Here is a 25,114-nt window from a genome sequence, read left to right as displayed (position 1 = left end):
ACAGGCGGAGACCACAGCTTCCCATCACCATGCCAGCTTCCTCTCAGCCTTCTGTTCTCTCATAGCATCTCCAAACATAATCAGTCCCTAAGTCAGTCTATTGCATTTGCTGCAAAATGTTTCTCATAATCCTACTCTTCTTTGTTCCCTCAGCCAGCCAGCCAGACACCCCAGGTCTTCATCATCAATGCTAGATTATTTCAACATTATCCTAACTGATGCTGGGCTCTCAGTTTTGGTTTCAAAAGCCAACACCAAAAAATACTTTGAGTAAGGTGGAGATGGAAATGGAAACGCACTAACTGTCCATTTACTCTGATGCCTGAGCCAGATATACCCTGTGACCCAACCATCAGCAACCTTGAACAACGATTCCACAGTGGCCATAAGGTTCCCTCTACGTTGCCCTCACCCTGCTCCACTGGCAATGTCCTGGACCCAGCTGTCTTCCCCATCTGTTACCAAGTTGTTTCCTAAATTACCTTTGCTAGAAACCTGTTCTTTTGAGGCGGTACAGTCTGCAGCCACATAGTCTGGTATCAAGAAATCCAAAGCTTCTAAAACTTCAATGTGATCCCACAGTGGCCTCCTCGATTCCAGACTCTTTTCTTTCCAATTCTCCCCTCCTACTGCTTGCAAATAATAATCCCATAGCACAGCTTTAAATCAAATCTAGATGTTCCTGCCTACTCAAGGCCTGCCATAAAATGGATCCAGGCTAAACACATAAACCCATTTTTTACTTTTTCAAAACTGGGTCCCTTCTTCCATTCACTTCTATCTCTTCTTACCCTTGCGCTGCTTCTTTACCCATTCCCTTTTTTGGTGAGTGGAGTGAGGGTAGGGATGCCCTTCTTCTGCCCTCCATGCACTCATGACTTACTTGTCCTTTACAGCTCAAGGCCAACATCCTCCAAACAGCCATGCATGCCTGACTATACTAATCTTTACTGATTCCTATCTTTTCCAAACATGTACAAAACTTACAGCTTTTACCAAATAAGGCAACTCTCACTTATATAATATATTATATCTAGTGTGGTTGGTATTGTTCCATTTTGGTATATCCTCAATCAAACCATAAATTCTTAGAAGACAGATACCGTGCTCTCTCTGACTATTCCATAAACCCTAACACGTACTTTGTACACAGTAGATACTAAAGGCAAACCCTAACAAGTACTTTGTACACAGTGGATTCTAAAGGCAGTGGATGCTGGAGGACTCCTAAAATGAAGGTGCTCAGAGCAATATTTGTCACTGCAAAAGTCATATTTGGCCACGCCTCAATTCTTCACTTGCAACAGAAGGGATAAGAAACAGCCCATGACTCTGAAAGTTCAGGATATTTAGAATCTTCAATTCTATACATCCCAGACTCTCCATGTTTTAAGAGAGAGGAACATGTTTTCAACTCCATTTTTTATTTGGACTGTCTTTTAGGAAAAGGGTTATCGCTTATCTTGCAGAAGTAAAGTTTGCCCCTGTTGGGAGTACAAGACATGATTCCATTTTCCCCTCTTTGCTTTGCTTCCGAAACAGAAGAGCCAAATTCATAGCTCCTCTGTATCTTTGAGTACACAACAATTCTGCCCAAAGAGTAGAAATAAAGCAATCATGGAGACTGCAAATGAAAAATCATCCTTGGAGAAAAAAAGATAGGAAATGGACCCCTATGGATTTCAAATGCTTAAAGGAGGCTGCTTAAAGTTCCTGGCTGAAGTCCATGCCAGTCTTGGTAATAGTCTAACAGATTCATCCATCTTCAGATTCCACTTGGCTTACTCTTCCATCACTGCCACCTTCCCAGACAGCGAGCGCACACATGCACATCTATCTATATATATGCGGAAGTTTTAATCTACACGACCCTCCATTCCAATCCACCCAGCCCTGCTCGGTACAGAGTGAAGCTATTGACCCTGCAAAGCAGCAGAGAGATGAATTTGATGACCCAGACTAGAGTTTTTAAACCATTTCAGCAAGGTCTAGAATCAAAGGAAAGTACAATTTATTCAGCACTTAGTAAAGTCCTTTTACTTTGGAACAGAGCGCACACACTGAAAATAGACTCCCACTGCCACACAGATAAAATAAACCTGTCAACCACTACTGTCAAATCACTAGTCACCTCGATTAAATAAAGGAAACTTTAGCATCTCTCAGCATCTGAGAATTCCACCAAGATTATAAGCCCATAAAAGCATTATGAAGGAAAGAAAACTAAAGTAATGGGTTCTGTTGAAATGTCATCAGAGGAAGCATTTTACATAATTAGAAAGTGCTAATAATAGCTCTGCACAAGGAACCAACACACTTTTTCCCTAGGCAGCCAAGGCAAAGCCACGGCATGGAGTCTGAAAGAGGAGAGCCGAGGCCATGCACTTATCTAGCAGGACACGAAGAAGAATGTCCCTGTCAGCAGCGAGGAGGCCATCCTAGCCAATTGCTAAAGTGATTTTTTTTTTTCTTATTTCTTCTCCCTCCCTCTCTCTTCCACAGATTTTAATACACTTTCTATGGAGAAAAGTTGGATCCGCCATACTTCTGTGAACCTTCAATGACTCAGTGATGTTTTCTGAGAAATCATCTGATAGCTCCTTTGAAAAGATAATCAAAATATTTTGGAAGACAGAAAGCAAGAAATAAGCAGGTTGCTTTAGTCATAGGGCCCGATCTTAGGTGGGACATCCTTGGCAAAGTCACCATAGCCATCAGATTGCTTATTTCATCTTTTTCAATGGTCAGTGAGAACAAAGAACAATAGGCAGAAAGACACCTCGATGCTAAACTAATAAGATAGCCTAAATAACTGTATCTATTTTCATTGAGTCTATGCTACTATTCTCTGTAGATTTTGCTTATAATGATCAAACCTACTTAGCTTTCAACATGTGATTTACATAGTAAGCTTTCTATTTTCCCTATAGGTTGACATGGCAAGATGGTACAACTATAAAAAAAAAAAAAATTAAGTTGTCTGAGAGAGACAGATTGCCTCCAAATCATCTAAGCCTAAAACAAATTGTGATGAGCAGTCTGGTTATCTAGCAGCCCCATCTTGAGCCCTCCTGAAAGTATTCTGCTCATTGGCATACGGTTTTTCTGGGCAACATCTCCCCATCCCAAACATCTTTGCCTACATTGCCACGTCTTCTTCACACACATCCATTAATTTTCCTCTTCATTTCAGTTTGGCTTATTTAAATAGTTGAAGCAAAACACTCTGTATTTATGGCTTCTGTGAAAATGTATTTTATGATATCTCATGCTAAAACTGTTTAAAAAATAAAAAACGCCTACAGTTTTTCTTCCCTTCTTTTTCTTCTTGTTTGGATGGCGCACATTGAGCTGCTTCATGGAGATATACAGGAAAATCAATTCCTAAACATAAAATGCAACTCACATTAAGGAAACTGCAAACGATAACTAATTATGATGAGTTGCTATGTAAATCATTCTATGACAGTCCCAGCAATCAATTTCAAACACAAATAGACCAAGCCCTGGCTGGAGAAGGGGATGAGCACGTAACTAGTGTACCAAAAATAATGGCAAGGCTGCCAAGGATAGGTAGAAGGAGGATGGCTACGATCTCCAAGCAAGTTTCCATAGATTTCCTTTCAACTTCCTTCCTTCTTTCTTTCATATATCTAAAGTCTGATGTTTAATATGACCAGGTAAGGATGGCATACCCTCAAGACTGTATAAGCATCAGAGAAAAAAAATAGTAATTCAGGGACATTCACTAGGCTTGAAATTATTTTGTAAAATGCGCACACAAATGCACTGGAATGGGATCCTTCTGTGTGATCACTACTCGCAAAGTCGGGTCACTGCCTGTTATCACCTGGCATCACCACCACCCTCTTCTAAGGCTTTCTCTGCAGCTCAGAGGACGAACTAGAAACTGAATTTCTGAGACTTCCCTTGGCATGTGGTTCTAGGTTAGAATAAGGCAAAGAGAGACCCTGGAGTATGACTTAGAAATCCAGAGAGAAAGAGGAACAGAGCAATGCCTGGGTAGATCTAACGTTTGAAGCGGTGTCCAAGTGAACTTCTTGAGAATCACTCCCACATGGCTGCTACAGATGGAGAACATCAGTAGGAGGTGCCCAGGTGTTTCTGAGATGTGCAGAAACTTCAGCAAGCTCTTAAGAATCACCAGCCTCCTTACAAGGTTTGGATTCTGGGTGGGGTCCTCCCTAACTGGACCAGCCTCTTGCTCATTCCTTACATTAAACCCCCTCATCATGTGAATCCATAGTGGGCCTTCTATTTTCCCTATCTGAATTCAGACTGATGTGATAGTATCTTCTGTTTTGGTTTTTCAAACTGTCTCTGTTCTTGAATTTATAGATTTGTAATTTAAAATAAGGGAGAGAAAGAAAGTAACAGACAATTCTTTTGACAGAAGAGGTAAGGTCGCTATACTTCGCTGCAGTCTTAACAAAGGCTGTAGAAATTCACCCCGGGCAGTGGACATTTCCAGGCCATTTCTCTGCCTGTACTTCCTTCTTCCTTCTAGCACAATGCCACAGTCAGTCCTGCATTTGCTTCATATGCCCTGTGTCAAGGACAAATGTCAGGGATGGTCTGGGAATCAAGGACACAGAAATCTGTGTGTTTGTTTTTTATCTTGCCTCTGTCACTGAGTGACTAAGTCTCCCCCAGCAATTCTGGGTGCTTTCCTCTGTTAAATGGAAATAGTAATACCTACCCTCCCTCCTTTATAGGGTTGTCTTGAGGATGATATGGTCAACTCACTAAATAGAAATGTTCTCCCCAAAAGATGCAGTGGTTTACTTAATTGCAAATCCCATTTCTAACAGGTACCAGATAAAGAGTGGCAATACCTGATATGCAGGTATATGTTCTATGCACATAACATACTTAAAGAAACATTTCTCCAAAAAACACTCCAATGCTCCTTCTAATGTGGATACCCACAGAGGATATAGTAAGCAGGCCACCACTAGGTAATAACTGCAATTCCTGGCCCCAGGAGACTTCAAAGACATGCTTAGACCTAGCGCAGAATTCTCAGAGAGATTTCATGAGTACCATTCTAAAACCACATCTATTCCACTGCCTGCCCCTTATGGCAGAGTCCAGCCCCTTCTTTGAGAGCTGTTACAAGTAAAATAATTCCCTTAGTTGCTTCAATTCATCCTATTTCTTTCCTACCATCAAAACACCAGAGTTTAAAAATTATGACATTTTGACATCAAAATTATTATCTACTTAGAAGTTATACAATGTGGCTAAATGTCGTTGGACAATGAATCAATACATATGGGCCCAACCGTGGTGATTGGGGTTGATGAAAGCAACAAGGTTGAGGTCTGAGGTCCACAGGCTGGCCTTTCCTTCCCCTATCACTCAATTCCAAAGGAAGATGGGTCTCCTTTCTCAGACACAATTAAATTATCTTACAGAGGCATCTAAATTACTGACTTTTCCCTGGGCTTCTACCATTCATCCTTTACTGAACAAATATTTCTTGAGCTCCTAAAAAGCAGGAGGCCCTGTGCCAGGCATTGCAGGTATAGTGGTGAGCAAACAGATACACTATCTTCCGTTGTCTCCAACAGCTTACAGCCTGTCCAGGAAGACACTGGAAAATAAAGCCTGAAAAATGAACACTGACCTAATATAAATGTGTGGGGTGGGATCGGAAAAGTCTCCCTTACAGCTGTGATAGTTAGGCTGATGCCTGAAGGATGTGCAGAAGTCAGTGATGTGCAAGAGAAGAGAGATGAGACTCTACTCCCTTTAGGGAGCTTTCACTTATGACGAGTTCAAGACCTACATATACTTGACCTCTTCCACACAAAGCAGAATATAAAAAAATTGCATTAAGGAGATAGAAACACATATTAAAAGCACCTCAGGAAGGAGACAAATCAATATAGAAAAAAATTCATACAAGAAGTCAAAAAGTATTGTGTATTATTCTCCCTACAATGCATGGGCTAACTGTAAATTACGGATGGAAAAACAAGTCTCCCATTTTCTGATAATTATTCTGGGCTCACATTTCCTTTGCATTTGAATCTCCAGTCCTTAAGACACGAATCTTGGGTCTATCATACTCGACATTGGAAGTAACATAAAAGGACAAGTAAAGGGAAAATGGCATGTATAGAAAAATAGCAATTTGCACATGAACTACTGCCCACCGGTTTATGTAGTTGTTGGTGCGGAATAAAAAGAGATTGGGAACTGGATGAATCAAAAAATTATTTGCAAATAGAACTTCCACTTAAGATTTTGAAAGAGCCTCTCTGGATAAGCATTTGTAAGCAGTTTCCATAAAGGTATTGATAAATGATAGTCAAATAGTTTGGTGACTTATACGATCAAAAATTTAGAATAATTTCTCTAACTTTAACATAAAAAACAAGGAGCACCCAGGTGGCTCGGTCAGTTGAACGTCCAACTCTTGGTTTCAAATCAGGTCTTATCTCATGGATCGTGAGATGGAACCTGCATTGGGTTCTGAACTCAGTTGAAGATTTTCTCCCTCTGCCCCTCTCCCCACTCATGTATACTCTTTCTTTCTCTCTCTAAAATAAATATATAAATCTTAAAAAAAAAAAAAAAGTAAGGTGGCATTAAGCAGTTTCATTCTGGGTGCCTAAAAATCGGGCTTTCCCCACTTGTTATCATATGGTTCATGCCAAGCTAAAAAGATCAGTGTCATCTCTTCCCTACATGGATCAGTCCTATAATAATTCAACCTAAATGAGCTTCTTTGGCTCTTTCTTTAGTGATGTATGTCCACATGACCACAGGCCCAAAGACCTACCCATCATTTCATGATGCTAACTTGCCTTTTTTCACTCTCAGTTCCGTAGCGTTGATCAAGCAACCAGAGCATTAGATTTATAGGTGCATTTTTCAGTAAAATTGAGATATCTGTTGCTGGGTCTTTTCAACAGCAGTGTTCCCATTGGTGCTGGGCTCTGATGTCATTGAAGGGCACTTGTTTTAATTCCAAACCCCTGACCATTTTTTCATATTCCAAATATTCTCAACATACCTTCAAACTTATATTCTTAAATTCCATTACTCTAAGATTCAGATTTCTTATTTTACCATTACAGTGACAAATGATCTTCATCCTATTATGGAGGCTTATCATTGATCTGATCATGTCCTTCTGTTGTGAAATCTCAATTTCATAGCTAGATCAACTTTTATAAGTAGGCTTAAGGGTTCTGAGCCTTCAGTTTCTTTGTATTATACTCAATGGGCTATAGATTAAAAATAACTTTATTCAAATATAAGAAACCACTAAATAAATCCATGAGGATATAACACTGGAGTGAATTTGTTATTCTGTCTAGATGTGGTATTATTATTTACCTAGGGGAACTCCCATCCCTTCTCAAAAAAAAAGTCTCTACAGGAATATGTTTGATACTTCCATAAGGACATTCAGTGAAGGAGATCTATATATGCCCCTCAAAATATAGCACGCTAGCAGTTATTCGTTCTACCTGCCTTTGAGCAAAGTTGATTTTCACAAAACTGACCCTTAATGAACAGAATCATAATTGAACCAAAATATATGTAAATGCAGAAAAGTTCTACTGTGTTGAGACATCAAATAGGCAACTGGGATGTTCAAATCACAGACATCTGGAATCCTGCATCATACTCTTGATTATTTCCTGCAGAACAGGAGTGTGCCATTTACCCAGAGCCCGCAGGTCTTCTCTGAGCACTAACTTCATCACTTTCTGAGCCTCTCTACAGCCTTTGTTTCTACCCACCCAGCCTACAACGTAGTTGGCATGACAGACCTGGGCCAGTACTTCCTCTGTGTTCCCTAAATGTATGAGGGGAATTTCCTGCTTGTGGAAATACTATTTAAGTATGGAATGCCCTCAAATGAAGCCTGTCCTTACCATTGGAGGGTAGATTCACAATTAAGAAACATGGCTGTCGTCATAACCAGGAATAAATAAACAAGTTATACTGTATGGCTCTTCCTGTCCCTCTAGTTCCAACAAAGGTGACCATACAGTCCTTGGTCTAAGCAACCAGCTTAGGAACAAGGCAGTTTTAAATTATATTCCATGCAAACACTAGAGATGACAATAGAGATTCACAGCTTTGGAAACACTGGGTAAACCAAATTCATATTTTGGAGATCAGATAATTTAAGGAAAACTGTGCACTGACTCTGCAATGTTGTTAGGCAAACTGGAATTCTTTTTAGCTGTAATGTAGAGTTCATTCATTTTGAAATTACAGATTTCAACTATACTACTCCCCAAACAATGATACTTTTTACAAATATTAGTGAGTTTCCCAATTTTCTCCATCACTTTTACTGCAGGTAATGATCTACTTAGCAATTTTTAAGTACTATAATCTCTTTACTTAAAGCAGAAAAAGAAAAAAAAAACCCAAAGCACAAAATAATATTATAGCATGGATTTATTTGCCTTCCCAGTAGACCACCACTAAATTCTGTTTAATATGAGTTAAAATCGCTAGGCTTGACAGGTATGGTTTTCTCATCAAGGACTTGAAAAGCACTGTGTTCCTTCTAAAGTGCCGAGACAGCAATAATGAGCCCAGAGCTCTGCATAGCCAAGTGTCCCTCCCTGCAACCACTAAGAGCAATAAAAAGTCAAGTTCCTACCTCGGTGATGGGTGAGATCCCTTGAAGCAGCAGGCAGGGGTGTATAGTGGTTCTCTGGAGAAGCTGTGACGCGGTCGCTGGAAGCCTGTGTAATAAAAGAAAATGTCCACATGAAGTAACACCAAACGCTAAATGTCTTTATTTACCAAATATGCCTCCTAGGGATCTGGGCCTGGAAGAAATATTATCAACTAAAACTCTCCTTTGGAAGCAGGAGTTGTCTGTGCTGAGACAATGTTCTGGCAAGTGTAGGGTGGCATCCAAATCTTCAAGAAGCCTTGTTACAGGTGGAAGGGCCCTGAGACAAGGGGACTGTTTATTTCATGAACCGAAAGGAGGAAGAAAAGGAGAAGGCCAGAAATGGTATCGAGTTAGGGTTCTGTCACGGGCCTTCTTCCAGTACTTCCTACAGATTAAATGTTAACGATGAGTGGATTTCTCTGGAAACCAGTGAAGACGCTGAGCTTTGCCATAGGGTGGACGGGAAAAACAGGGCTGGTTTGTGTGGGCCCCGTCGCAGACAGACACACAGAAGCTGAGGGCTCAAGCAGCAGAAAGGGACCATCCTGAAGGATATAAACCGCTGTATATCTTGCAGTTGGGGTTCTGGTTAAGCTTAACCATGACATTGAAAAATTCATCTAAAATTTGGGATGTAGTGGTTATCAATAAAATTTTGCCATTCCAACACCTCAAAGAAAATGATATGAAATATACCTTGAAGATGATTTTTTATTGTACACAAACAGCTCTTTAACCATCAAACTATATACAGTGTGACCCGTATGTGTAAGTGGTGCTATCTTTCTTTCTCCTCAGCTCTACAGCCATGGGGGATGAGGCCAGGAACAAAGGACTACAGCTATGGGGTCAGTTATCTCTCAGAAACAATGACCGGTCTGTCACATTCAGAGTGTGGCTGCTTATAGCAAAAAGCATCACCACTGCAATTCTTACTGAGACTTCTGAATCAAATACTATTTTTTTTTAAATATCCAAAAAAGAACATCTGCTAGGATCAAAATCCTAAGCTTACAGCCTTTCCAAGCTTCAAGAAAAAGTAAATTTCATTAATGCTACATTTTTCTTTCTGGAATAGGAAATACATTCTATGGGATATATTTGCCCTGCTAGGAGCAGGCCTTTTTCTCCAAAGAGATTATCTACATTATAGGAATCAAAACTAAGTAGGAGATTAAACCTACTTGCTAGAAAAACCCTTTAAACCCCGCTTCTGACATTTGAGATGTTTGATTAAGCAGCTTTCACTGGAGACTTACAGAAAGAGTTCTGAATGGGGCAGAGTCAAAAGCTCTGTCCCTAAGGTAGAGACAGACTTCAGGTAGCATTACTTCACTCCAGCTCCAAGGGAAATATGTGGTGTTTAAAGCTTGATCCAAGGGTATTGGGTCCAGAAAGATAAAAGTTCAGTCACTAAGAAAATTGTTTTAAAAAGTAGACAAGACTTGCTAGATACTACACCATTAGATATTTAGGATGCTGCAAGAACATAATAGAGTCAGAAATTATATTAAATTTCAAATACTAAATTCACCACATGTCCCTCCACTTGGCAGTTAGGGTCTCCTGTAATCCCCACATTATAAATGAGACACAGTGACAGTGTTGTAAATATGGCACCTAGTCAATATTTGTGGCAGGATATATGGGGCGAAGTAATAGGGGCTGTCCTTCCACAGATCTACCATTCTTCCTTAGTAGAAGGTCATAGTTTCTCTCTCTGTCAGTGTTTCTATTCCACCTCAATGCTAAAAAGGCCTACAATTCCAGTATGAGTTTTAGGTTGCTATATTGTGATATTTCTTAGTGCGTTTAATCTCAATTTGGGCTGTTGACAATTTGATGACAGCTTTTCCTAAAATTACTGGAAGAAACTACCTTTCAGCAAATACCTCTGACTGGGCAAAACATTAGAGCTTTATAACCAAGAGTAAAATAGCTATTTACTTTTATTTCCAGTGGTAGTCAAAGCAAAACTGGTATGGCTCGAGTTCTGTTTCGCAGTCATCATTCTATGCCTAGCGTTTAATTACTTTTCTGCTCAGTGTCCATTTATAAACTTGAGTCATGGAAACGAATCCAGGAAAGGAACAATTTTGCAAAGGGTGCCTTTCAGTTGGAACTTCTATGGCTGGATGTTTAGGGAAACTACTACAAATTAAGATTCTAACTATCAGTTTTTTGACTTGGTTCTTATCAAAATGAAGTCCATGTGATCTTTTCAATTTGTTCCCTGAATATTATGCTTGCAGGCACAATTAAGAAAAGCATGAATATCATATGGAACAAATGGACAAGGCAATGTCTTCAACTTGCACACTACCTGCCCCCAAATAAAGAACTTCCTTGGAACTCCAGTGCCACAATTGGTTAGCATGCATTACTAAAAAAACAGCATGAGCAGGGCAAAATAAAGAACTTCTCTTGAATATGAAGCAACATACCCATAGTATATCGAGTATGAGATGATAGAAATATAAGTGGAAAAACTTAAATCACATTTTCTTTTACCTGGATTAAGAAGATATACCTAAAATAGGAATAGGGAAATTTGGGTTAATCTGAATCTTTAGAACCACAAATCCTTTCAAGTCTTTGAGTCCTTACCAAATCTCCTACCTATGGCAGAGAATTAAACTTTAACATTGTACTTTTTAAATCACTTTTGTCCGAAGATATTTGTAATGTCTACAATAAAATATTAGCATCCAGAATACGTATGACCCTAAATAATTAAAAATACAATAGAAAAATGGACAATGGAAGTATCAGGAAATTCAAAGGAGAGAAAACCTGAGTAGTCAATGAATGAAAGAGAAGATGGTCAAATTCACTAGTCTGAAGAGCAATGCATATTAAAACAAGACACATTTTTTCCACTTGCCATACTGGCAAACTTTCAAGTCTTGCAACAAGCGCCAAGGAGAATAAAGAGAAAGAACTTTTATCCTCTTGTTCCTTGCCATCAGGAATGGAGACTCGTTCAACTACTTTGGAGAGTAATTTAGCAATATCTAATAAAATTGAAAATTGGTACAGCAACTCCATTTCAAACGTATACACTAAAAATTTCACTCAGGTCTATGAAGTAGAACATAAAGCAGGGTTTATTGCATGATTATTTAGAACAGAATAAATTGGAAGTAGTTCAAATGCCTGTCAATGAGGAAAATGGATAAATAAAATGTTATAAATTCATATGACAGAATAATATTTAGCAGTTAAAAGTAATAAACCTGATTTAGGTATCTCAACTTGAATAGGTCTAAAATTTTAACACAGAGTGAAAATACAAGTTGCAAAATGATAAATGTGGTATAATATTTATATATGTGTAGTTCTTTGACATCATGTTTGTATGGAAACATCTAAAAATTATACAAGTTAAACACTATATTCATGAAAATGGTTGTCTCTGCCAGAAGACAGAGTAATAGGACTGGGACTAACAGGGTGGGAGGACCTTCAAGTATATATAAAAGATTTATTTATTTTATTTAAAGACAAGGCTTAGAAACAAATACGTCAAAATATTAGAAAATACAAATTCTGTCCCTTGCCATTGGCAAGGTAATTACATGTGTTCATTATTTTTCAACTTCTCCACATTTTTGAAATTTCTCAAAATTAAACAAAAAAATTGAAAAAGAAAAACAAGATTCCTGTGTCCTCTCTGATCCACACCATCCTATATTTATATGAATCCATAAGGAGAGGAAATTTCTTCTAACAACTTCCCAGCACTTGCACAACATGGATTAAGGCCACTTATGGTTGCTTTTTTGCAATGAAATATCCCATTTCTGTTTTTCCTAAGGCTGCTGAGTGTGGCAATAATTGGAAAAAGCTGCTAAATAATAGTAAATATGTATCCCCTTCACACCAAGGCTTGAAATGCTCATGCCAGCCTGGTAAGTCCTTCTGCCTAAGATTTGTCAAAGTATACTAAAGATTTCTGTCCTTTTTCCCTACTCACAATTGGGGAGTTCCTGATAATTTTTTAAACTCACATCAGTAATGATGATAGTCATGAATATACTACACATGCAATTTCCATAATGCAGGAAGGAAGGGAGAACTTTGGCAACCTCACTGGAAAAGAGTCAATGGAAGTATAGTACACTCCATAAGAGACTTGCAAAGTGAGAATTTCACTCAGTGGTTGCAGGAAACAAATGTCTTCAGAGGAGTATGTAAAATTCAAGTCCCTTCCCACTGGGTGCATTCCATGGAAACCTGCATTCCAGTGGATACTTCTGAACATCATGGATGCCCTGAAGGAATATGATACAGACCACAGGAGGAGCGATTTGGCAGGCTTCAAAACAAGAAGGGGGCAGCTACAAAGTTGTTTAATAGCCATAAATCTCTTACTATTTTTCGCAAAATACCATCTAAGACCACATCTCTACAACTCATTCCCCATTACTCAGCTCAAGTGGAGCGCTTTGGCATGCTCACTCACCCTTAAATCATACACAGCATAAAGTGATCCTGGGTTTGGGAAATTTGTCAGCCTCCTTCAAGTAAAAGCAATCTTCACTTTTCATCACAACTCATTCCCTGAAACTGTGGTATAAAGCTGACTCTTCTAAAAACATTTATTTTCTTTCATAAGAAAAAGCATCACTCATTTAGTTATCATGTATTTAATAACCACCTACTATATGCCAAGCCCTGTGCTGAGAATACCAAGAAAAATAAAATGAAGGCTTTGGTTGCATTCCTGACTCATCAAAAAAAGAAAAAAGAAAGGATAACCATGATTAATAGTACTTATTAAGAGTCACCGACTGGTAGCATGACCCCATACTCTGTATTATCATGGAAATTTGTCCCTGACCACTATCATGACACATGAAGACATGAAACAGTGATTATGTCCTTGCTTGTTTCTTATTCATCCTAAGAGAGAGCTTTCAAGATTAACTGTATTAATTTTCCAAGATTAACTTTACTATTAACCCTTATACCCAACACACTGCCAGGAATATAGGAAGAAGTCAGTGTATGGTGACTGAATAAAAAATTTTAATGTCAAAAATAAAACGGGCTATACAATGATTATAATTCAACACAACACGTGTGAGCCATGTTCCCAGAATCAAAGGTGAAAATTTGCCATCACCTGAAAGTTCAAATTAGAAGCCAAAGAGCCCACCACAGAAGGAAACTCCTGACCCACTCCCAGGTGAAAGCACCATGCTTTTCATTGTGAAGTAAGACAGAAAGTCTCATGATAGACACATTGGGTTGGGGACAGCAGAGGAGTTTAGGAGCAGAAATGGTCCTATATTGTCAGAGCCAGAAGTCAAGAAATGGGGAGGGAATAAAAACCAGTAAGGTAGGGGGAAGAGCACGATGGCGGAGAAGTGGGAAATCTAAATTTCATCGGGTCCTAGAAGTTCAGCTAGATAGCTATCAAACCATTCAGAACACCTACAAACTCAACAGATCAAAGAGAAGGAGGGCAGCAATTCTATGAACAGAAAATCAACCACTTACAGAAGGTTGGACCTGTGGAGAAGTGAATCCCGGGTGATATACAGGAAAAGAGGCTGCAGGGGGAGGGGCCAGCTCCTGGCAAGTGGTAGGGCAGTCCAGCACAAAATCGGAACTTTTAGAAGTCTGCCCCATTAAGGGATGGCACTCCAGAGGCTAAGCGGGGGAGGTGGAGCCTTCACAGGGACAATGTGGTCTCAGGACCTGCAGGGTCATAAAAAGACCAGGGGTGCTTGAAGGTGGCAGAGCTCTCAGGTATCAGAGCAGGGAAGCTGGCTGCAGAGACAGAGCCGAGGAGGAGCTGCCAGCTCGGGATTACCTTAAATGGTAATCCGAAGCACAGTCAGGTCACTGCTCTTCAAGCAAGGACCCCAAAAGTGGCAGATTTGGGGAAACCTGCTCCTTTCTCTTCTGGGAAAAGCACACGGGAACAGGGTGTGGGAATCAGCTGTGTTTGGAGACTCCCAATGGGGCCATGCACCAGAGACTGAAACACTCTGTCACAGGCTGGATGAGCACAGAGTGCAGCCATTGACCAGGGAGGCAGGAGGGATTCACTGTTTTATCTGAGGGTGCACTGAGGAATGGGACTCCATGCTCTTGGCTCCTCCAGGCTGGAGACTGGGAGGCCACCACTTTCATTCTACTCCTCCAAAGCTCTACAGAAAGCATTCAGGGAATAAAAGCTCCCAGAGTGAATTCGAGCAGATTACTTAGCTGGCCCCCTGGCAAGGGTGGTGCAATTCCATCTCAGGCAAAGACATTTGTGAATTACTGCAACAGGCCCCACCCCCAGAAGAACAGCAAGAACACCCAGCCAAGACTAAGTTCACAGATCAATGAGAACTGCAAAACTCCAGAGCTTGCAGAATGCAACACATAGAATTCATGGCTTTCTCCCCATGATTCTTTAGTCTCCCAAAGTTAAATTTCTTAAATTTTATTTTTTTCTTCTTCTATTTAAAAAAAAAAATTATCTATCTATTTTAACCTGCTTAAACTATTTTATCTTATCAATACCTTGTTATAGTCATATTCTGACTTATTTTTTCTATACATATAGGATTTTCTTTCCTTAAAATTTGGGGTACAGTTTCTTCTAAGAGATCAAAATATACCCTAAATCTAGTGCATGGCTTTGTTCTAGTCTCCAGCCTGATCACATCCTTTCCTCTTCTTTTTTCTTTTTTTCAACCAAATTCTTATCTTATCAATTCCTTTTGTAGAATATTTTTAAAATTTTCATCTTTATGGTCAAATTCCATCCCTTCACCATGTTTACCCTTAGTTTTGTATCTATAAATTTTCCTTTCTTTAAAATTTTGGGAGGCAGGGATGCCTAGGTGGCTCAGTGGGTTAAGCCTCTGCCTTCAAGTCAGGTGATGATCCCAGGATCCTGGGATCGAGCCCTGCATCAGGCTCTGTGCTCGGGGGGCCGGGGGGCTGCTTCCCCCTTCCCCTCTGCCTGCTTCTCTGTCTACTTGTGATCTCTCTCTCTCTCTGTCTCTAATAAATAAAATCTTTAAAATTTGGGGAGGAATTTCTTCTAATAGCTCAAAATACACCCAAAATCGAGTTTGTGGTCCTGTTCTATTGACCATTCTATCATTTATATATATATATATATATATATGTATATATAAGTATATATGTATATATAAATATATATTTTAAAATATAATTTTTAAATTAAATATTATAAAATAATAAAATATTTTATTTTTGTTTTTTATTTATATATAATATAAATATTAAATATATATATATTTCCCCCTTTCTTCTCTCCCCGTTCTTGCCATATATATATATATATATATATATATTCTCCCCACCCCCATTTCTTCTCCCCCAGTTTTGAGTCTCTTCTGATTTGGTGTTAGTGTATATTTCTCTGGGCCCATTTTTATCCTTTTAGTATTTTGCTCTCTCATTCATCTATTCTTTTCTGGATGAAATGACAAGGCAGAAAAACTCACCTCAAAAACAAAGAATAAAAGGTACTACCGATGGCTAGGGACCTAATCAATATGTAATATCTTACATTAGTAAGATGTCAGAATTAGAGTTCAGAATGACAATTATCAAAGTGCTATGTGTGCTTGAAAAAAGCATGGAAGATACTAGAGAATCCCTTTCCGGAGAAATAGAATCCCTTTCTGGAGAAATGAAGAAACTAAAATCTAACCAAGATAAAATTTAAAAAGTGCTTAATGAGGTACAATAAAAAAATGGAGGCTCTTACTGGTAGGATAGATAAGGCAGAAGAGAATTAATAATATAGAAGACCAAATGATGGAGAATAAAGAAGTTGAGAAAAAGAGAGATAAACAATTACTGGACCATGAGGGGAGAATTTGAGAGATAAGTGATACCATAAAATGAAACGATATTAGAATAATTGGGATCCCAGAAAAAGAAGAAAGAATGAGAGGGGCAGAGGATATATTAGAGCAAATTATAGCAGAGAATTTCCCTAATTTGGTGAGGAAAAAGCATCAAAATCCAGGAGCACAGAGAATTTCCCTCAAAATCAATAAAAATAGGTCAACATCCCATCATCTAATAGTAAAACTTACAAGTCTCAATGACAAAAAGAAAATCCTGAATGCACTTTGGGACAAGAACTCTGTAATCTACAGTGGTAGAACTATTAGATTGGCAGCAGACCTATCCACAGAGATGTGGCAGGCTAGAAAGGACTGGCATCCTATATTCAGAGCACTAAATGAGAAAATCATGCAGCCAAGAATACTATATCCAGCTAGGCTATCATGAGAGATTTAAAAAAGCTTCCAGGACAAACAAAACCTAAAAGAATTTGCAAACACAAAACAGCCCTCCAGAAAATATTGAAAGGGGTCCTCTAACCTAAGAGAGAGCCTAAAAGTAACAGGCCAGAAAGAAACAGAGACAATATACAGTAACTGTCATCTTACAGTCAGTACAATGACACTAAATTCACATCTTTCAGTCGTTACTCTGAATGTAAATGGGCTAAATGTCCCAATCAAAAGACACAGGGTATCACAATGGATTTAAAAAAACAAAACAAAACAAAAAGACCAACTGATATGCTGTCTGCAACGAACTCATTTTAGACCCAAAGACACCTCCAGATTTAATGTGAGGGGTGGAAAACAATTTACCATACTAATGGACATCAAAAGAAAACTGGGGTAGCAATTCTTATATCAGATAAATTAGATTTTAAGCCAAAGATTATAATGAGAGATGAGGAAGGACACTATATCATCCTCAAAGGGTCTGTCCAACAAAATCTAACAATTTTAAATATTTATGCCCCTAACATGGGAGCAGCCAACTCTATAAACCAATTAATAGCAAAATCAAAGAAACACATCAAGAATAATACAATAATAGTAGGAGACTTTAACACCCCCCTCACTGACATGGACAGATCATCCAAGCAGAAGATCAACAAGGAAATAGAGACCTTAAATGACACAGTGGGCATCTGTGGAGGACTTCACAGATATATTCAGAACATTCCAACCCAAAGCAACAGAATACACATTCTTCTCTAGTGCACATGGAATATTCTCCCAGAATGGATCACATCCTGGGTCACAAATCAGGTCTCAACCAGTACCAAAAGACTGTGATCCTTCCCTGCATATTTTCAGACTACAATGCTCTGAAGCTAGAACTCAATCACAAGAGGAAAGTTGGAAAGAACTCAAATACATGGAAGCTAAAGAACATCCTGCTGAAGAATGAATGGACAACCAGGAAATTAAGAAAGAATTGAAAAAATTCATGGAAACAAATGAACACACAACTATTCAAAATCTTTGGGACACAGCAAAGGTGGTACTAAGACAAAAGTATACAGCAAAACAAGCCTTTCACAAGAAATAAGAAAGGTCTCAAGTACATAACCTAGCCCTACCTAAAGGAGCTAGAGAAAGAAGACCAAAGAAAGCCTAAACCCAGCAGAAGAAGACAAATAATAAAGATAGGAATAGAAATCAATGAAATAGAAACCAAAAGAACAGTAGAATAAATCAACAAATCTAGGAGCTGGTTCTTTGAAAGAATTAATAAGATTGATAAACCCCTGGCCAGACTTATCAAAAAGAAAACATAAAGGACCCAAATTAATAGAATCATGATTGAAAGAGGAGAGATCACAACCAACACCAAAGAAATACAAACAATTAGAAGAACATATTATAAGCAACTATATGTCAGCAAATTTGACAATCTGGAAGAAATGGATGCATTCCTAGTGACATATAAACTACCAAAACTGAACCAGAAAGAAATAAAAAACCTGGACAGACCCATAACCATTAAGGAGATTGAAGCAGTCATCAAAAATCTCCCAACAAACAAGAGCCCAGGGCCAGATGGCTTTGCAGGGAAATTCTACCAAACTTTTAAAGAATTAATACTTATTCTCCTGAAACTCTTCCAAAAAATAGAAATGGAAGGAAAACTTCCATTCCAAACTCATTTTTATGAAGCCAGCATTACCTTGATCCCAAAACCAGACAAAGACCCCACCAAAAAGAATTACAGACCAATATCTCTGATGAACATAGATGCCAAAATTCTCACCAAAATACTAGCCAATAGAATCCAACAGTACATTATAAGGATTATTCACCAAGACCAAGTGGGATTTATTCCTGGGCTGCAACATCTATAAATCAATCAATGTGATAAAATACATTAATAAAGGAAAGAACAAGAACCATATGATACTCTCAATAGATGCTGAAAAAGCATTCAACAAAACTCAACATCCTTTCTTGATCAAAACTCCTCACAGTGTAGGGGGGCGCCTGGGTGGCTCAGAGGGTTAAAGCCTCTGCCTTCGGCCCAGATCATGATCCCAGGACCCTGGGATCGAGCCCCGCATCGGGCTCTCTGCTCAGTGCAGAGCCTGCTTTCTCTCTCTCTCTCTCTCTCTCTCTGCTACTTGTGTTCTCTGTCAAATAAATAAATAAAATCTTAAAAAAAAAAAAAAAACTCCTCACAGTGTAGGGATAGTGGGTACAAACCTCAATATCATAAAGGCCATTTATGAAAAACCTACAGGGAATATCATTCTCAATGGGGAAAACTGAGAGCTTTTCCCCTAAGTTCAGGAACATGGCAGAGCTGTCTACTACCACTTCTGCTGTTCGACATAGTACTAGAAGTCCTAGCCTCAGCAATCAGACAACAAAAAGAAATTAAAGGCATCCAAATCAGCAAAGAAGAAGTCAAACTCTCACTCTTTGCAGATTATATAATACTTGATGTGGAAAACCCAAAAGACTCCACTCTAAAACTCCTAGAACTCATATGGGAATTCAGGAAAGTGTCAAGATATAAAAATCAGTTGCATTTCTATACACCAACAGCAAGATAGAAGAAAGATAAATTAAGGAGTCGATCCCATTTACAACTGCACCCAAAACTGTAACATACCTGGGAATAAACCTAACAAATGAGGCAAAGAATCTGTACTCAGAAAACTATAAAGTACTCATGAAAGAAATTGAGAAAAACACATAGAAATGGAAAAACATTCCATGCTCATAGATTGGAAGAACAAATATTGTGAAAATGTCTATGCTACCTAGAATAATCTACACATTTAAGGTAATACCTATCAAAATACCATCAATTTTTTTCAAAGAAATGGAAAAAATAATCCTAAAATTTATATGGAACCAGAAAAGACCCCAGATAGCCAGGGGAATGCTGAAACAGAAAACCAAAGCTGGTGGCATCACAATTCCAGACTTCTAGCACTATTACAAAGCTGTCATCATCAAGACAGTATGGTACTGGCACAAAAACAGACACAAAGCTCAATGGAACAGAATAGAGAGTCCAGAAATGGACCCTCAACTCTATGGTCAACTAATCTTTCACAAAGCAGGAAGAAATGTCCAATCGAAAAAAGACAGCCTCTTCAACAAATGGTGTTGGGAAAATTGGACAGCCACATGCAGAAGAATGAAACTGGACCATTCTTACACCACATACACACGAAACAGACTCAAAATGTATGAAAGTCCTCAATGTGAGACAGGAATCATTCAAAATCCTTGAGGAGGACACAGGCAGCAACCTCTTTGACCTCAGCTGCAGCAACTTCTTCTTAGAAACAATGCCAAAGGCAAGGGAAGCAATGGCAAAAATGAACTATTGTGACTTCATCAAGATAAAAGCTTTTATACAGCAAAAGAAACAGTCAACAAAACCAAAAGACAACCAACAGAATGGGAGAACATACTTACAAATGACCTATCAGATAAAGGGGTAGGATCCAAAATCTATAAAGAACTTATCAAACTCAACACCCCCCCAAAAAAAAATCCAATCAAGAAATAGGGCAGAGGACATGAACATACATTTCTGCAAAGAAGACATCCAAATGGCCAAGAGACAAATGAAAAAGTGCTCAACATCACTCAGCATCAGGGAAATACTAATCAAAACCACAGTGAGATACCACCTCACACCAGTCAGAATGGCTAATATTAATAAGTCAGGAAATGACAGATGTTGGTGAGGATGCGGAGAAAGAGGAACCTTCCTACACTCTTGGTGGGAACACAAGCAGAAGCAGCCACTCTGGAAAACAGTATAAAGGTTCCTCAAAAAGTTGAAAATAGAGCCATCCAATGACCTAGCAATCACATTACTGGGTATTTACCCTAAAGATATAAATGTAGTCATCCGAAGGAGCACATGCACCCAAATGTTTATAGCAGCGATGTCCACAATAGCCAAACTATGGAAAGAAACTAGATGTCCATCAACAGATGAATGGATAAAGTAGATGTGAAAAAAAAAAAAAAAAAATATATATATATATATATATATATATAGCAAATGGTAGGATTTCATTTTTTGATGGCTGCATAGTAGTTCATGAACTATACTATGAACTACTATATGTATATATATATATATATATCATGAACTACTATGCATAGTATATATGCATATATATACTATGATATATATATCATGAAATACTGTATGTATATATACATACATATGTATGTATATATACATGATATATATATATATATATATCATGAACTACTATGCAGCCATCAAAAAAATGAAATCCTGCCATTTGCAATGACATAGATGGAACTAGAGGATATTATGCTAAGTGAAACAAGTCAATCAGAGAAAGACAATTATTATATGATCTCTCTGATATGAGGAATTTGAGAGGCAGGGCAGGGGGTCATCAGGGGAAGGGAAGGAAAAAATGAAACACGATGGGCCCGGAAAGGGAGGCAAACCATAAGAGACTCTTAATCTCAGGAAACAAACTAAGGGTTGCTGGGGGGAAGGAGGGAGGGATAGGGTGGTTGGGTCATGGACATTGTGGAGGGTACATTCTATGGTGAGTGCTGTGAACTGTGTAAGACTGATAATTCACAGACCTGTACCCCTGAGGTAAAAAATACATTATACACTAATTTAAAAAAAATAAGGTAGGCATAAGGCTGAGTCAATAACCAATGGACTAAGAAATATCCCAAGGGGGCAAAAGGCAGACTCTGGGCAAGAGCACAGCATGCAGCTGAGTGAGGAAACTGAAGGCTAGTTCAAGCTAACGTCAGTCAGAGGAGGGCTAGGGAACCAAAGACTTCTCTGAAATAAGGAAGCCCCTTGAAGGCAACAGCTTGGAGCAACCCACTGCTTCTTTCTGGTATAAAGGGGTCCAGTTTGTTCAGTACCTAAAATGGCATCAGACCCAGAATTATAGTTTGGAAATATTTGTTGGGGTACCTGGGTGGCTCAGCTGGTTAAGTGTCTGCCTTCAGGTCAGATCATTGTCCCAGGGTCCTAGGATGGAGCCCCTGCATTGGGCTCCCTGCTCAGTGGGGAGCCTGCTTTCCCCTTCCCCACTCCCCCTGCTTGTATTTCCTCTCTGTCTCTCTGTCTCTGTCAAATAAATAAGTAAAATCTTTAAAAAAAGAAAAAAATAAATATCTGTGGAAGGATGGAGGAAGGGAGGGAAAAAAGAAAAGAATAACAAAACCAAAGTTGGCTTTGGAATAGAAAAAGAGAAGGAAGGACTGTGGCTTGGGCATTCTGTGGGTTATTACATAAATAATGAAATCATAGAAAGTGGGAGATATAAAAGATGTTACAAATCATCTAGAGCAGTGGCTTCCAAAATATTTTTTAGTAGCCACTAACATAGCAGAAGGAAAAATAAAAATTTAAATATTGGGCATTATGGAAATAATCATGATTTCTTATGGCAAACAAATAAAACTATATTTATATAATATAAAAGAGGGAGAAATATGTCAAGATTTTTATTATATAATATTAAGTAAACATATTAAAATTATACATATGCCATGATCTTTAAAATAAAAGACTTACAACAGGTAAAATCTAATAAGCAAAGATTAAAGATGTTTGTTGGGGCATCTGGGTGGGTTTAAGCATCTGACTCTTGGTTTCAGCTCAGGTCATGATCTCAGGGTCATGAACTCAGTGTTATAAGATCCAGGCCCACACAGAGTCCCGTGTCGGGGGTCTGCACAGAGTCTGCTTTGGGATTCTCTCCCTTTTCTTCTCCTTCCTTGTCTGCCCACCCCTTCCCCCATGTGCCCATGCTTGCTCTCTCTCTAAAATAAAAATAAATAGAATCTTTTTAAAAAATGATTTTTGTTAATGTGATTTAGAGTGATTTGATTTTTCAACTTTCTTTTAATTAAATCATTGCTTCTTACAATTTAAAATATTTAAAATTTAAATATTTAAAATCCTAATTATATATGAGGGCTGATATGAAATGATGGATTTTTCCATCAAGTGTCTTTCCAACCTCTCCCATTGGAGTGAGGAAAGGTAGACAAAGAGGAGGGAATAATTGGGGGGTAAGGAAGAACAAGAAGGGGACTGGAATGAGAGGAGGCAAAGTGTGGCAAAAGAGCGAATATTTTCTGAATTCATCCTAAGTGCTAATGGTTTCCCGGTGTAGGAGGTAAGTCCAATTATTACCCTCGTTTGAGAAATAAGAAAACAGAGAGGTAGGATAAGTAACCTGTTCAAAGTTACACAGTTCTAAAGTCCACAATGTGATTAGGAACCAAGTTAGAAGGCTAAAGCCCTCCAAAGCCCAAGGTGTTTCTCCAATGCCACCCTCTGTCTGCATTGGGGGCCTCAAGTTTTTTATGGTACTCCTCTCCTGACCATAACTTACTTACCTTTGCCCCATACCACTGTCAGCAGGGCCCTATCTGGTCCTTTCTGGTAAGAATATAGACTTTAAGAACACAGGGGCCAAGACCCAACCTGAGAGTGAATGACTTACAGCCTCTAAGACAGGAACTTCTTGAACCATCAAATGAGAGAGCATTTACAAAAAAAAAAGGGTAATTTTAAAAGCACGATATCCTGCCTATAGACAAATAATCACCTTTGTCTACAGCAATATGATAAAACACAACATTTTGCTTCTAATTATTAATCCTTGCTAAAAATTTCATTTTTGTCATATGCTCAAACATAGAACATAATCAGAATTTAAAATACATTTTAATTTGCAAGTAATGAGTGTATATATAATTGTGTGTGTCCCATTTCTTTTTTTTTTTTTTTTAAGATTTTATTTTATTTATTTGACAGAGAGAGATCACAAGTAGGCAGAGAGGCAGGCAGAGAGAGGAGGAAGCAGGCTCCCCGCTGAGCAGAGAGCCCGATGCGGGACTCGATCCCAGGACCCTGAGATCATGACCCGAGCCGAAGGCAGCGGCTTAACCCACTGAGCCACCCAGGCGCCCCCCATTTCTTGAGCACTAATTATATGCAGGCATTTTATACACGGAGTTTCATTTAACTATCTCAACAAACTTGAGATACAAGTACCATTATTATGATCATTTTATAGATAAGGCACTTGAAATTTAGGGAGGTTATACAACTTGCCCAAGGGTACCCAGCTATTATGTGGGCAATTTGGAATTCTGACCAACACTGCTTGATTCCATAGTCTGAATCCCAGAACTATACAATGAACTTGAAGCTTGAAGGTATCTGAAAAAGATAACCTTCCTGGACTTAATATATATACACTAGGGCAGATAATATATAATTGTAGTGACAGATGATTCAATCCATGTTAATATGCAACATATTACGTGGCCTGGCATGTAAATAAAACCATTAAGTGATTTGTTAATAATTAACTGACTACGTAATGTAGACACACGAGTGTTTCAGATCTCCTTGGCCATAACCAGTGGGTCTGGAGTCAATCTATACCAACTCACAAAAACCAATGGTTAATTTTCGGGAATCTTGTGTTAACATAGGTTTTATTTAAAATTGAATTACATATACTTGGTTACTGGAGAAATTATGTGAAAATATATACCACAATTTATCACTTCCTACTTTACATAATTTTACTGTTATTTATGCTCTTTACGTTATTGGTGTCTATTATATCTCTGTAGCGGAAATACTACATATTGATGATGAGTTACTTCACATCTTTTCCACGTGTTCAGTGATGTTGCTTTGATAGCCTGACACTGCCACGGCGGGAGTATTTACAGTAGAAGTTGCCAATTGCTACAAACTGGGGACTATTTTACTGACTTTACCTAAACTTAAGAAAGTGATAAAAAATGCTAATGATACAGATCGAAAGGATGTTTTGCCTTTTGTCAATACACTGTGAACAGTATAAAAATGTGAGGAAATATTCTTCCAATATTCAAGACCTGCTATCCAGTTCAGTAAAGACCATGCTCAGGTAGCCGACAAATAAGGGAAATTCTAATGTGTTCAGTAAGAAGGGAAAATAGTCAGTATTTCATATCAGGACAACACTTGTTTGTCTATGAAAACCTTAGATTGATTATGGACATGAGATTTGGGCCAAAATAATCAAAATGATTCTGTGAGAACCAACTGGTTGCATGG

The 25,114-nt window shown here is 38.5% G+C and overlaps 1 protein-coding gene across 2 annotated transcripts in view; it reads right to left on the bottom strand.

The window, feature by feature from the left end:
- Positions 1-25,114, bottom strand: part of LRMDA (leucine rich melanocyte differentiation associated) — a 1,057,234-nt gene that overhangs the window by 196,757 nt on the left and 835,363 nt on the right. For both annotated transcript variants that reach the window (XM_044239885.1, XM_044239884.1), the window contains one exon: positions 8,660-8,744. In XM_044239885.1, the coding sequence (XP_044095820.1) occupies positions 8,660-8,744 (85 nt within the window). The remainder of the gene's footprint in view (positions 1-8,659; positions 8,745-25,114) is intronic.

Source organism: Neovison vison, chromosome 2 (genome assembly GCF_020171115.1).
Source record: "Neovison vison isolate M4711 chromosome 2, ASM_NN_V1, whole genome shotgun sequence".
NCBI classification, from domain to species: domain Eukaryota; kingdom Metazoa; phylum Chordata; class Mammalia; order Carnivora; family Mustelidae; genus Neogale; species Neogale vison.
Note: the sequence above shows the minus strand (reverse complement) of the source record. Positions and strands in the feature narration are given on the sequence as shown.